Genomic DNA, 13991 nt, shown 5'->3' with positions numbered 1-13991 from the left:
GCTCAGTTTGTTTGGTTACAATTAAATTAGCCAATGACGTTCATCAAAGACAAGATAAAATTCCAATCTCTTAAAAAAAGATATGAAAACTCATTGTTAACAAGCGGTGAGTCATTACTGGGCTCAAGGAAAACAAATTTACTTAATTGCATTTTAGGAGCCATGTCATTATAAGACTAGGTATTCCAACTCCAACTTGTGATTAACAATGATCATTATAAGGGAAGAAAAAGGGAGCACGTGGCATGTTAAACTGGGTGCTGAAGAATAAGCAAACATTGTGCTAAAATGATTATCATTTATTTCTAGAATATCATAGTATTCCAAAGCAGCAAAGTGCAAATGTGTGTTGCAGATGGCCAATGTAGTGATGCCATGTGACAGGTGTCATTTTATATTAAAAGGGAAACCATATCACCAAAGAAATATTCATAACACCTTTTCTGGAAAAGAAGATAGATAAATATATATATATATATATAGAGAGAGAGAGAAAGAGAGAGAGAGAGAGAATAGATAGATAGATAGATAGATAGATAGATATCCCAAGTACAGAGAGCCCCTAAAGAATCAAAAAAGGACTATTGCCACTGTTGGGAAGAGGGACTTTTAGGGCTCAGACTTCCCAGTCTGGAGTGGACACAGCAGAGGGCAAACCATTAACTCTAAACTGACTAGTAACTCTAAACTGACCTATCAGCCCAGACAGAGTGGCGCCGGGGATCAAACTTGTTCTGTTGTTCTGTTGTCCAAAGACCTCAGTGGTGTACTCTTGTGCATGTGCGAGACTACAGCACTGATGTGAAGAGAACCTCCAGAAAATGGCTTCAATTGTGAGGGACAGCTTCAGGTAAATTTACCTTCCACTGCACCGCATGTCTACCGGAAAGTGACAGATCTACTCTAACATTGTTAGTAGTGCAGCGTGTGGGACCCATATTACCATGGAGATAGAAGAAAATGTCTGGAACAAGGGAAGCAGGGTCATTCAACTACACCTACATTTTAGACGTGATGGAATGTCATGCAACTGTGGCAGAAAACTGTCTTTGGCTTCACAGGTACCCTCAAATTTTACTCAACAAATATAAAAAACACAGGTGGGGCAGCTGAAGGCTACATAAAAAAAAACTAATTGACCATACCAGCTCACACAAGGCTGTTGTACACAATCTGGTAGACATATTTGTGGGCCTGTTGGCCGATTTCTACTGCCAGCCATCTTTTAGGAAGGTGCTAGAATGTAATTGTGCATCTCCTGACGAGTCCCTAATACAATATTATCCAGGCAAAAATGTGTTTGTTTCAACCAGTGCTGGCTTCTGTGTGGAAATAGATTCCTACCTTTGATTCTATGTGCTTATTCACTATTGGCTTCACTGGTGCCTTTAGTGTTTTCCTAATGCGTTGGTGTGAAAATCATGGGCTAAATTACCGGTATATTGTGTTTTAAATTAGCATTAACCCATTAAGGACACAGTTTCAGAAATAAAAGGGAATCATGACGGAATATTACCGCCATGTGTCCTTTTAATTGGCATTTGTATTAATCTAAAAATAATTAGAATACCAGTTTAGAAAACACTTTTAATTTGTGTTATTATACTTGGAAACCATTGCTGACACAAATCAATAATGTCACAGTTTCATAATTAAAATACCAGACTGGAAAAACCCTTTTGATTTGTGTTATCATACTTGGAAACCATTCCTGATACAAATCAGTGCTGACAGTTTCTCTTGACGGTATAGAATGGGATATTTTATTGTTTCTAATACTACACTCCTTGTAGTTTATATATATTATTAAACCATTTTTATCCCTAACAGGTTATTCATTAAAGTAAGAATTTAAAGTGAATTCAAATTAAATTTTTAAAGGTAAAGCTAAAAACCACCATATAGGAAAAATTCTCAAAGTCAGCTATGCTTACAATTTGGCAATTTTGGTCTAACATTTTTAATTCTCATTGAATTCACTTTCTATTCTCACTCAAGTGAATAACCGTGCTAGTATGTTCCACTGACATTGTTAAAGGAACACTTATTGTTATGAATACAAAACCTGTATTTCTAACCATTATGTGTCCCATGTCTACAAAAAAATAAAATAAAGGATTTACTTATGTTTTTCCAGAACTGAGGTTATTTTAGCGCTACCTACCTCTCTGACATTATGGAGGAAGCATTGTCTCCTCTTTCAGGTCCAAAGCAGTTCTCTTTAAAGGAGCACTATAGTGCCAGGAAAACATACCCGTTTTCCTTGTCACTATAGTGCCTTGAGGGTGCCCCCACCCTCAGGGTCCCACTCCCGTGGAGCTGAGGGGGGAGGAAGGGGTTAATCCCTACCTTTTTTCCAGCGCCGAGGGACTCTCCTCCCTCTTCTGACGTCCCTGGCTGAATGCGCATGCGCGGCAAGAGCCGCGCGCACATTCAGCCAGTCTCATAGGAAAGCATTCTCAATGCTTTCCTATGGACGCTGGCGTCTTCTCACTGTGAAAATCAATGAGAAAACCACTCGAGGTTGGATTAACCCACAGGTAAACATAGCAGTTTATCTTTAATTTGTGTGAGTTCAAGCTATCCATCTTTGAAGGCACCCCTTTTTATTTTTAAAGAATATATCAATTTAGGGTGGGTCATTTGTTGTTAACACACATTCATTTTATATTGAATTTCAAGAAAGATGCAATCCACAAGTTATTGAATGCATAGTTTTTATTGAATCAAAAGACCAAGTATAACCAATGTTCAAATTGAGTGCCCCATAGTTCCTGAAATGATACTAAACACAGGCCATAATTGTAGCCTTACGTAGCTGGATGAAATGATGGAGAGATTGAATTGTTTTTGCCAGTATAATCTGCATGATAGATGGTTTCATTCTCAAATGGAACAGAACTTCTGGAGGTCCCATTGGTTGGCTTACAGTTTTAGGTTTTATTTATCTTGTGAAGTTTAAAGTTTTAGTATGTTTGGGATGTTGTTAATCCATTAAATGTTGCACTTATCTTTGGAAGATGAATGCTCTTCTTGCGTTCTTGGCCTTGGACTTTTCCGGATTTAAAATCTTTCGTGTTGCAATTTCCTTTGATGGATGCTTTGCTTCCTTTTGCAGGAGACTCTGTTTTCACAAGACTTAGCTGGCTTGGAACATAATCTGAGGGCACTGTACTCTCTAATTCCGTTGGAGCATTAGTAGGCTTATCCTCCTCAGTCTTAACAAGACGGCAAAATGGAAGCAACTTTGGAAGAAAGTTGTCTTTGTGTTTAAAGGTAGTTGGCCTATCCTCCTCAGTCTTAACATCATGACCAGATGGCAGCAACTGTGGCAGAAAGCTGTCTTTGGTCTCGGAGGTACCCTCAAATTTGTCATTGTTGGTAATTGTCGTTTGCTCTGGTTTAAAGCTTTTTGCTTTCTCACCCAGTGCACCCTTGTAAGTAAGACGATGTGTCGTCTGATGCTCAAAGCGTTGGCCACTAGGCTTATACTCCTCTATTTGTGTTTCAAACTTAGGCGCCAATTTGTGAGGTACATAGGAAATGCTATAGCTGGTGGTATGATCGAAAGGGAGGCTGGAACGTTTGGTTTTGTCTTCAGGCTTAAGGCTCTTATTCAATGTAAGCTTCTTAAGATAATAATCATTTTGGGAAGTAGTTGAATGACCAAACCTCAGGACCGGGGGCTGGTAAATATTGGGTTGTTTAATAAGTTCTCTTTTTTGGATATCCCATTGTTTGAAATCACCTAAAACCAACAAACAAAAACATATATCTATAATCAATAGAGGTACATCAAGGCTTGTCACCTCCTATCATAATATATTTCTAATAAGCAGAAATTCTGATCATCTATGAATTTTTACATTTTATCGTGAATTTGAAGGAAACACTTATATGTATTAAGATGTAAGCTGACTTGTGAATGGGGAGCTACTGATTAACTGGGACCATCAGTTGACTCTTTAAGCCAATCAGTGGCACCCCTGTCTGCTGCAATCCAAGGCTTTCAGTTTGAGGAATCTGAGAGCAGCAGAATGGGGCAGAGAATGGGGCAGAGATTCTGGTGGCTATACCATTCATTAACTGTTTAAATCAGGCTTCCCCAAATTCTGTCCCTCCAGATGTTGCTGAACTACAACTCCCATGATTCTCAGCCTGTCTATTTCATTCATAAAATCATGGGAGTTGTAGTTCAGCAACATAGGGAGGGACGGAGTTTGGGAAAGCCTGGTTTAACCCCTAAAGGTAAGCTGGCACCTGGGTCCTCTAAGCACCATACCATACATCATTCCAATAGAGTTTTTGTTGTGCTCAGAGGTTCTCTTTACATTATCCTGAAAATTGATACAGTGCATAGACTTACAATATCTGCAACACAAAGATAACATAAATAATTTAATACAACAACTTTGTATAACTTGTTTTGTAAGATATAGCTGGAAAAAAAACTGGAAAAATAAGTAGTGCATCTCATATAACCTTGCAAAAATGAATGAATTGTTACTTTTCATTAAAGGACCACTATAGTGCCAGGAAAACATACTTGTTTTCCTGGCACTATAGTGCCCTGAGGGTGCCCCCACCCTCAGGGACCCCCTCCCGCTGGGCTCTGGGGAGAGTAAAGGGTTAAAACTTACCTTTATTCCAGCGCCGGGCGGGGAGCTCTCCTCCTCCTCTCTGCCTCCGATCCTCCCTTTACAACGCTTTCCTATGGACGCTTGCGTGCTCTCACTGTGATTTTCACAGTGAGAATCACGCAAGCGCCTCTAGCGGCTCTCAATGAGACAGCCACTAGAGGATTTGAAGGCTGGATTAACCCTTTTATAAACATAGCAGTTTCTCTGAAACTGCTATGTTTATAAAAAAAAGGGTTAATCCTAGAGGGACCTGGCACCCAGACCACTTCAATAAGCTGAAGTGGTCTGGGTGCCTAGAGTGGTCCTTTAACCCCTTAAGGACACATGACATGTGTGACATGTCATGATTCCCTTTTATTCCAGAAGTTTGGTCCTTAAGGGGTTAATGAAGCTACTTGCGGCTCAGTCTGCCACATGCTACACAGCTTTTAGTGGAAAACTGTACAACCCATGTCAGACTTAACTATTTTACGTCTATTTCCATTCGTAAAGTACAAAAACTGATTTATTTGCTCCCAGGTCTTCGAGAAATTGTTTGATTGTTGTTTTTTATGTATGACGCTTAATGTGAACAAATGCTGAAACATTAAAATCAAAATGAGAATTTTCTTAATTTTTATATTTAGAATGTTGAATTACATTTTTACTTTTACTTACTGCATTATCACTGTAATGCATGAAGAAAATTTTAATCAACTACAGCCAGGAGTTTCCATTTAAAGATAATTATATTTACTTTTATATGTAGGAGTTCCACAAAACTTTCCAACATCCTGTTGCCTTTCCACTGGACGCAATAATGTCACGGGCTTTACATTGTGACGGTTAAAATTCATCTTGTATGTTGTTTCAAAGTCCATCTTGCCAGGTTTCGACTGGTTTTCTTCCAGATGATGTCTTGGCCCATTTATTACATCACATCGAAGATAGCCTGACCTAATACATGCAGCAATGTAAAAATCAGCATGATGTAATAAATTAGTATAGAGAAGACAAGTGAAATAGCAGGTGATAAAACGTTTCAATATTTATATTTGTTGGATCTATTTAGGAAAAACATAATTTCGTATGTCGCTGTAATTGGTTTAAATATAATAACTATGAAGTATTTTTGCTTGGGACTATTTTAGTTAAGTAAAGCTGGCTTCAGGGGCATTGGGGATGAAGGCTTCATTCCTGATTAAAACTCAAGGCTGTCAGAGCCAGATTAGCCAAGATACTTTAAGAAGGAATTTACACTGAGTTGCCATTTGGGCAAGGAGAACCCATGAGTGGAGGCATGCCCACAGTGCTCTCAGTGGGCTGATCTGAGTGATGGACAGGCAGCCTGGCGTGTATTCACACCAGCCTGACCTTCCATTAACTCGGGTGGGTCTGCCTTATGTGGGGGCCGAGCTAGTGATGCGATTGCTTCACTGGCTCACAACTTTTACCTCCCTCCCACCAGCGTCCCAATTCTCAGGAGACCGGAGTTGGGAAGTATGCACAGGCTGCGGACAGACAGGGATACTCCAACAGAAGCTCCCAGAGAGAAATGCACATTCATAGCCATCACATCTCTTCCTTCTAGTGCTACTGCACAGGAGAAAGGAGGGGGCAGGCAGTCAGTCCACTAAGTGGCCCGGCCTGCTGGAGTCCCCTTAATGTGGTCAGCTCCATCCGGGGCATTTAGCTTGACTGGGCCCCTTAGAGGAGTACAGGCTGTCACACTCTGATAGCGACGCTGGTGATAATAAATAATCAAGTGACGATAAAAAGGTGATTAGATATATTACACAATATGCATTCTAGTATATCCCAACAATAGTCAAAGTGGTTGATGGGGCTGAATTTATATTTTGATGCAGGTCAAAAGCCTTCCACACTAATCTCTGAAAATCATATCTGTATGAACCTCACTTTGTTAAAAGCTTCCCAACTCTCCTGCCTTTGGCAGGACAGAGCCTATTGCAGGATCTTGTCCTGCTGTTCGAGTTTTGTTAACTGGTGTCCAGCATCCAAGGACAGCAGGAACTTACCCAGGCAGTAAAGCATAAGCACATTATTAGATGCCCACTCACTCTGCTGAGGGCACAAGGACCACGCTCAGAGAACTTCAGCAGTGTATGGTCTTCTGTGTATGGGACAGCTGCCCACACACCTCTTCTGTGAGCAGAGCCACCACCTTCCCATTTCTTCTGCTGCATTTGGCATCGTGGGGGTTAATTTTATCTGCATGGTATGGTATGACATGGTATGATATGTCTGTGTCAGGACAGCAAGACATACAAACTAAATTAACATTATAGCTAAATATTAGTTAGCTATTGAGTTGTGCAAAAATTAAAAAAAGTGTCCCTTTAATGCACAGAATCTAGTACCCTCTAGTGGACAAAGCTGATATGATGAGCATTTTATGTGTGAATGGTACTCAAAAGAAAGTTCAGTGAGTGTCATTGTAAATAGTAAAAAAAAAAAAGGTATATGTTATAATAAAGCAATTGACATATACTTTGCAAGATACTGAGAAAAGGGTTCAGTGGCACGCAAAAACATATTATGGCAGTGTGGAGAGTACCAACTGATGACTATACCTACATATATCAATATCAATCTGTGCAGTTTAGAACACAGAGTTAGATTCATAGGATGATATTTAATACAGAAGTTGAAATACAGTTGTAGAATTTCGTATTCAGTCATACATCTCAAATGTCCCTATTTAGGAAGCAGAGCCCAAATCCCTCTGTCCCTCTTTTCCATCCTCTTTTGTAGGATCTCATTATTATTATAACAAAAGGAAAACTTACTTTACATGCATGATCCTGTGCAAACATAAGCAAAATACAGGGGAAAATGCAATTTAGAAGAAGAACAATGCATCTTATTTACTCGGACTGGTTTCCAAACACATTTATTGCCATTTAAAAACAAGCTACTGTGCAGCTCTCTTATACACTCAAACACACCAACAATATGGAGCTCCTAGAAAAGAGGAGCATTAGGATAGAAAAGAGGGACAGAGGGATTTTGACCCAAAATAGAGACTGTCCCTCCTGTGACGAACTGAACCTCATCACGGGTTCATGGAGCGGCGTGCTGGCCAGCCTCTTGCCTCAGGACTATGGGCCCTGCAATATACCTTGGCCAATGCACTTGAAAAAGCTCTGTTCATGTGAGACATGTACTGTTGAACTTCAGAGAGCGAGACCTAACTTTAGCCCTGATTCCCTGGAACTGTTTTGGGTATGGGACCATGTGCATGGTCAGTCAAAAATAAGACTTCCAGGAAATTCCTGAACCCCTGAACTGATCTGGGTGATTTTTGGATATGTTGGTCACCCAGATCAGGGCTATCAGGAGATGTAACTTTTGTGGGGATTTTGTGTGTTTTAAGGTACTTCTGGGGTGTTTGTAAAAATATATGTTTTTTTCTGTGCTTGGAGATAATTGGATTAGATTAGTACCGTTCCTAATCCAATTATCTCCCAGGTAGAGGGGAGGGATTGTGTATTTGTATATGGGAGCGTCATGCATTAACCCTGTTGTTATTGGTTTATAATTTTGTATTGCAGTCCCCAATAAGGTCTATGTGGGCATGGGGATTGTCATACAAGGCCAAGTGTGGCTCCCATTAAACTGAGATTCTTTTACCCCTTCATGAATCTTGGCTCATGTTTGGGGGATTGGAGAACTACATTCAGTCTGGGGATTGCTATATCACAATACTCCCCAATACAATATAATCACTAGCTCTTATAAGACCTGTTCCTGCTTCGCTCTCTAGACTAGGAGAGGTTCACCCACTGGAAGCTGGATCCTGGTCTTGGGTGGAGGACGGCGAGACTCCAACCAAGCTGCGGCGGTTCGTGGGGTTTGCGGTGGTTATGGTGTTTCAGTACAATGCTTATGGTGCTCGCAAGTACTAGGAAGAAGCAAATGACGGAGGTACCCGGTCGGGGTGCCAGGCGGTCCGTCACACCTCCTAAATAGGGACACTTGGGAATGGTGGATTTTTGTGAAAGGTGATCTGGGTTTGCAAGATTCACCAAATATCCTGAGCAGAAGGAGTAACCAAGAACGTAATCCCCACAGAGGTCAGGAGGAAGCAGCCATGTTAGTTCCGGGCAGTAGGATGTAGAAAAGAGCTGTTATGGATTGGGGATTTATTCCAACCAGCATTCCCATATTATTCATACAAAAAGTGCATCAATACTAACATTTTGAACCCACTGCTCTTTGGCATCTGCTATTTGTTAAAGGAAAATTGTCTTATGGCCTTTATTATAATTTCAAATAAAAATATATTACTTTGTAATAAATACGAAGTTAAAGAAACACGCCAAGCACTGTAACCAATACAGCTCATTCTTGTCAGAATATAGAGTATGTAATCTAACATTTTAGAAATAGTTTGAAAACTTACCTGGGGTCCGCCAGATGCCAGCTGCTGCCTCCTTCAAGGATTTCCCAGTTAGCTCGACAGTGCTAAGCACTGGGCCGCACTCATTACTTTAAACAGTTTGAATTGCTACTCTGGGAGGGCGCTCTGACTACAGTGAGCTGTATTGGTTATGGTGCTTGAAGCGTTACTTAATAACTACATTTAGTGAATCTCTTTTGCTATAAGGGGATTCCAACATTAGCACTCTTTGGTCAAAAGCGTCACTTAATATCCACTAGTATCACTACACAATTTAAGGTCTAAAACTGTCACATAGTGCAATTCCGAAACATCTGGCACTTGTACATGATGCCAGGATTTGTGAACAGTTTTTGGGTGGATAATTATACGTCTAACCAAGAGGACTAAACGTTGGCTGCCCACATAGAACAAGGGAAAGCACACACACACAAAAAAAGGTATTTAGTTATAAGTATAAATTGCACAATACAGATAGCCTGTCACACATTTTATTTTAAGGGTTTACTCCAAGTACCATAACCACTTCAGCATTTGAAATCCTGTATGTACAATATTTCACTAAGAAATGCTGCATACACCGAGATATTTACAAGATTATTTACTAAACTGAGAAGTCAAAATGAATTTAAAATGTAAGGCCAGAGTAGCCAAACTATAAACATAGCTTAAAGCGATCATTTTTCCAGGACGCTGGTAAGTAGCAAACCGCTGCACGATGAGCCTCCCCAGGGTACCGAAGGCTGAAGTAACTGTCATATCACAAGTTCATTTGCCAAAATGTCGGCATTAAATGAACAACTCTGTCCGGTGTTTTTGTTATCATACTCTAGAAAATCATAATGATTTGGGGATTTTTTCACTAAACACCACATTGCAGTAAATTAAACGCCAAATTATAAAAATGTAAACAAAAATATAAATTGGAAATAAAAATGGTAGAATTCCTCAACTCAGCTGTAGTTTGGCATTTGGCAATTTTGGCCTCTGTAATTTAAGTTTAGTAAATAGCCCCAATGTGTTGGTAATTTTTTTATTGCAGGTGTAATAAAATAATAAATTGTTATGTTTACATATATTATATATATAATTATATTTTTAAATTAAATAATACCTTTATATTATTTGAGGAGAAGAATGTGAAGAAAGTTGCAGATGAGCTTCCACATCAACTACTTTGCATGTGATAATGGTAAGAATGTGTGAGAAGTGCAGGTATTGCATCATAGAATCACCATGGTAACTACTCTACTCATATCATTAAGATTACATTAGGCAATGTAGATCAGAGGTAGCCAGGCTGAAATTAGTATTTTTATTTTTTTTGAACTTTGTAAGATGATGTGGATTTATCACCCACATTTAATGCTTTATATGTGGGTATATAAAAAATGTGCTTTTTTTAAAAAAAAGTTCTTTGTATATCAGATAGCATGTGTCACGTACGCATTACCAGTTAAACAGAGCAAAGAAAAGGAAGAGTGCAATTAAAAGGATAATTAAAAGTGCAATTAAAAGCACCAAAGCAACTTTAGCTTAATGAATTAGTTTTAGTGTGTAGCTCATGCCCCTGCTGCAGAGGCGTAACTAGAAACCACGGGGCCACAGTGCGAAAATTGCCCTGGGCCCCCCCATAGTCTACCCTCCGCCATCCCTCCATACGTCTATCCTCCCCCTCTTATACGTTCCCCCCCGGCCACCCCTCCATACGTTACACATACATACAAACACACACACACACAGACAGACATACACACACATACATACAGACACCCATACATACACACATACAGAGAAACATTTATACAGACACACATACACAAACACACAAACACACACACACATACATATACAAAATGTTTTAGTCACCCTCCTGTTTCCTACCTTTTAGATACAGGAGGGTGACTTTCCTGTGGTCCAGTGGTGGCTCAGGCTGATGGGAGTCAGAGTTCCCACTCTGACTCCCTCCTCTCCTTCCTCCTGCGCGGCTCCTGGTGGATGCTGGGAGGAAGTTACCAGGGAAGTTACTTCCTCCTAGCGTCTGATGTCATCCACGGGGCCCGGTCACGCTGTTAAAGCGCTGCAGCGCTGACCAGGCCCCCTGGAAATTCATTACCATTGGGTGGCCCTAACAGCATGAGCCACACGATGGGCCCCTTCAATGGTTACATCGCACGGTCCGGGGCCGTGTTGATTACACGGTGGGCACCGCGGTCGCAGGGGTCCACAGGGCGGCTGGGCCCCCTGGAGTGACGGGCCTGGTATCAGCTGCAACCCCTTCGACCGCGGTAGTTCCGACACTGCCCTGCAGTCTCACTGCTCCATTCTTTACAATTTAGGAGTGAAATTACTTTTGATTCTGTTTATGCAGCCGTAACCACAACCCCCCTGGCTGTAACTTACACAGCCTACATGAAAACATTTTTCATTTTTAAATCAGATCTTACAGCACTGTGTGTTTACTTTAGAAGTTCTTATCGCCTGCTCTGTTACTAAAACTCTAATGGCACACTAGAAGCTGCAGCAGGATCTAGCAGGCTATTAACAGCAGGAGATAAGGATTTATAAATTAAACACACTGTGCATTAATGGAAGGTGCAAAATTTAAACTCTCTCAGGAAGTGTATAGGAAGATTGTGTAAATCACTTGCAGGAGAGGTGTGACTAGGGCTGCATAAACAAAGTTATTTAAAGGGACACTATAGACACCAAAACAACTTTAGCATAATGAAGCAGTTTTGGTGTATAGATCATGCCCCTGCAGTCTTGCTGCTCAATTCTAAGCTGCACTGAGAGGAGCGGCCAATGGCCTGTCACAGGGGACCACTGAAGCTGGCGCTTATTCAGTGAGGCAGAGTAGGCACCTGCTTACCTGAATGGCAGGTGCCTACTCTGCCAAAATATACGGGGGGAGAGAGGAGGCAGGTGGCAGTAGAGAGGGAGCACTGATAGCCCCAATGTTCTTCCAGTTCCTATCTGCTCTCATTCCGGTGAGGTGAGGCCGACAGCTGGTATGTGACATCACTCCAGCCCTGGCATCACTAAACAGCGTGCGAGGGAGCAACTGAAAAAAACTGGAAGATTGCAGGAGCCACTGGACCCTAGGGAGAAGACCCCCACTGGACCCCCAAGGATAATATCAGTGTATGTATGTGTGTGTCAGTGAGTGTGTTTCAAACCATTTAGTTTTCATGCAGGATGTGTCATTCATAGCCAGGAGAGGGGCAGCTAAAGCTGCATAAACAGAAACAAAAGTGATTTAACTCCCGTCATTGAGCTTGTGTGTTTGTCATTAACAGTGTGTGTCAGTGTGTATGTGTGTGTCTGTCAGAAAGTCTTTCAAATCAGTGAGAGTGTGTCTGTCAGTGAGTGTGTGTGTGTGTCTGAGTCAGTGTGTATCTGTGTGTGTGTTTCAGTGTGTGTGTGTGTGCAGGGCAGTGTCTATTTGCACCCAGCAATCAAACGCCAACTGCACATACAAACACATTAAAACACAAACACTAAACACAAGTACACCACTGCATACAAACACACAACTGCATTCAAATGCCAACACTACACACAAATACATACATACAAAACATGCTTCAATTAATCACCAGCTATTGTTTTTTTATTGCATTAAAAAGTCTGTATTCATAAAAATTGTAATGCTCTTTATTAACAAATTCTATAGTCTTTACATTGAATTAGCCGTACAACCAGAGGGACAGGGAGGATGGGAACTGGTACATGGGCTGGGGGAGCTCAATGTTGTTGATTTGCCCCAGGCATCCCAAATAAATATAATACATATTCATGTAAATTTCACTAGAAGACAAGTTATTCAAGAGGTAAATCTGAAGTGAATAGTTATTTCAGGTAAAGTTCACTCTGTTTAAATAATGTTTGTCTGCAACACCAAGTACTAGCTATATTATCTTAGTGCAATGAGCATGATTGCTGTGTGACCTTTAGGTGGGGAACGCGCGCCCCCTGGTGTCGGACGGCGCTAACTTCACGCCGCACGCATTGTCGCTGGATAAAGTTTTGGGCCATTGAATGAAGCCGGAAGTTGCTGGTGATGCCGGTTGTTGTTGATGTTGTTTTTCCCCATGTTGACAGGAGGGGACCTGGAGCATGACTGAGATCGTGGAGCGGACCCTGAGCGCTCTGCCTGGGCTGCTCCTCCAGGACCCGCCGCCAGGGGCCGGCTCCAGGCTGGGGGCCCTAATCCGCAGCATCACTGCCCTGGGCTCCAGACAGGTGGGGGGCTCTATATAATATATAATATAACAATAATAATATAATATTGTGTTATTACCTGTGACATGAGCTAGGGATACAAAATCCAGCCAATGGTGATACATTTTATTTTTAAATGTTTGTAAATACAATGTTACAACTTATAATAATTATTATCATTGTTGCCATTTATATAGCGCCAGCATAATCCATAGCGCTTTACAATATTATGAGAGGGGGGATTTAACTATAAATTGGACATTTACAAAAAAAACTTACAGGAACGATAGGTTGAAGAGGACCCTGCTCAAACAAGCTTACATTCTATAGGAGGTGGGGTGTAAGACACATTAGGACAGGAATTTGCAGTCAAATAAGGTGGGCTGCTCTTTAGGAGAGAGCAAGTATGTAAGGTAGAGGTTACTCTGGGAGGCCATAAGCTTTCCTAAAGAGAAATAATACTATACTGCACAGCCAGACCCTAAAATATATAAATATTAGCACTGTTGGGGTAACTATTATAATAGTACATTAGCTCATTAAGTGCTGTCACTCTGTGCGTATTACTTGCTGTCATTCTGCATGGCTGAATGTGGTACTTCTTTTGTTTTTATTTACTGTCACTTTGTGTGTATGTGGCTGCACATTTCTTCCTGTCACTCTCCAAATGAATTGAGCAGTTTTTTCAGTGCTGCCACCACTTGGGTTTATCCGTTTTAAACACA

The 13991-nt window shown here is 40.9% G+C and overlaps 2 protein-coding genes across 2 annotated transcripts in view; one reads left to right on the top strand and one right to left on the bottom strand.

Moving 5' to 3' along the window:
• Window positions 1-2717: 2717 nt before the first annotated feature.
• Window positions 2718-10234, bottom strand: LOC134601225 (stabilizer of axonemal microtubules 2-like). The gene is made up of 3 exons (XM_063445694.1): window positions 10157-10234; window positions 5377-5576; window positions 2718-3748 (listed from the first exon to the last, which is right to left on the bottom strand). The coding sequence occupies exons 2-3, from the start codon at window positions 5498-5500 to the stop codon at window positions 2967-2969; spliced, it is 906 nt and encodes a 301-aa protein (XP_063301764.1). The 5' UTR covers window positions 5501-5576; window positions 10157-10234; the 3' UTR covers window positions 2718-2966.
• A 2889-nt stretch (window positions 10235-13123) lies between these two features.
• The window catches only part of AP4E1 (adaptor related protein complex 4 subunit epsilon 1), a 59980-nt gene continuing 59112 nt past the window's right edge, over window positions 13124-13991 (top strand). Inside the window, exon 1 of the mRNA XM_063449041.1 lies at window positions 13124-13287. Within this exon, the coding sequence (XP_063305111.1) occupies window positions 13162-13287 (126 nt within the window). The 5' untranslated portion in view covers window positions 13124-13161. The remainder of the gene's footprint in view (window positions 13288-13991) is intronic.

This window comes from Pelobates fuscus, chromosome 3 (assembly GCF_036172605.1).
Source record: "Pelobates fuscus isolate aPelFus1 chromosome 3, aPelFus1.pri, whole genome shotgun sequence".
Classification (NCBI taxonomy): domain Eukaryota; kingdom Metazoa; phylum Chordata; class Amphibia; order Anura; family Pelobatidae; genus Pelobates; species Pelobates fuscus.
The sequence above is the reverse complement of the archived record's forward strand: the minus strand, read 5'-3'. Positions and strand labels throughout refer to the sequence as shown.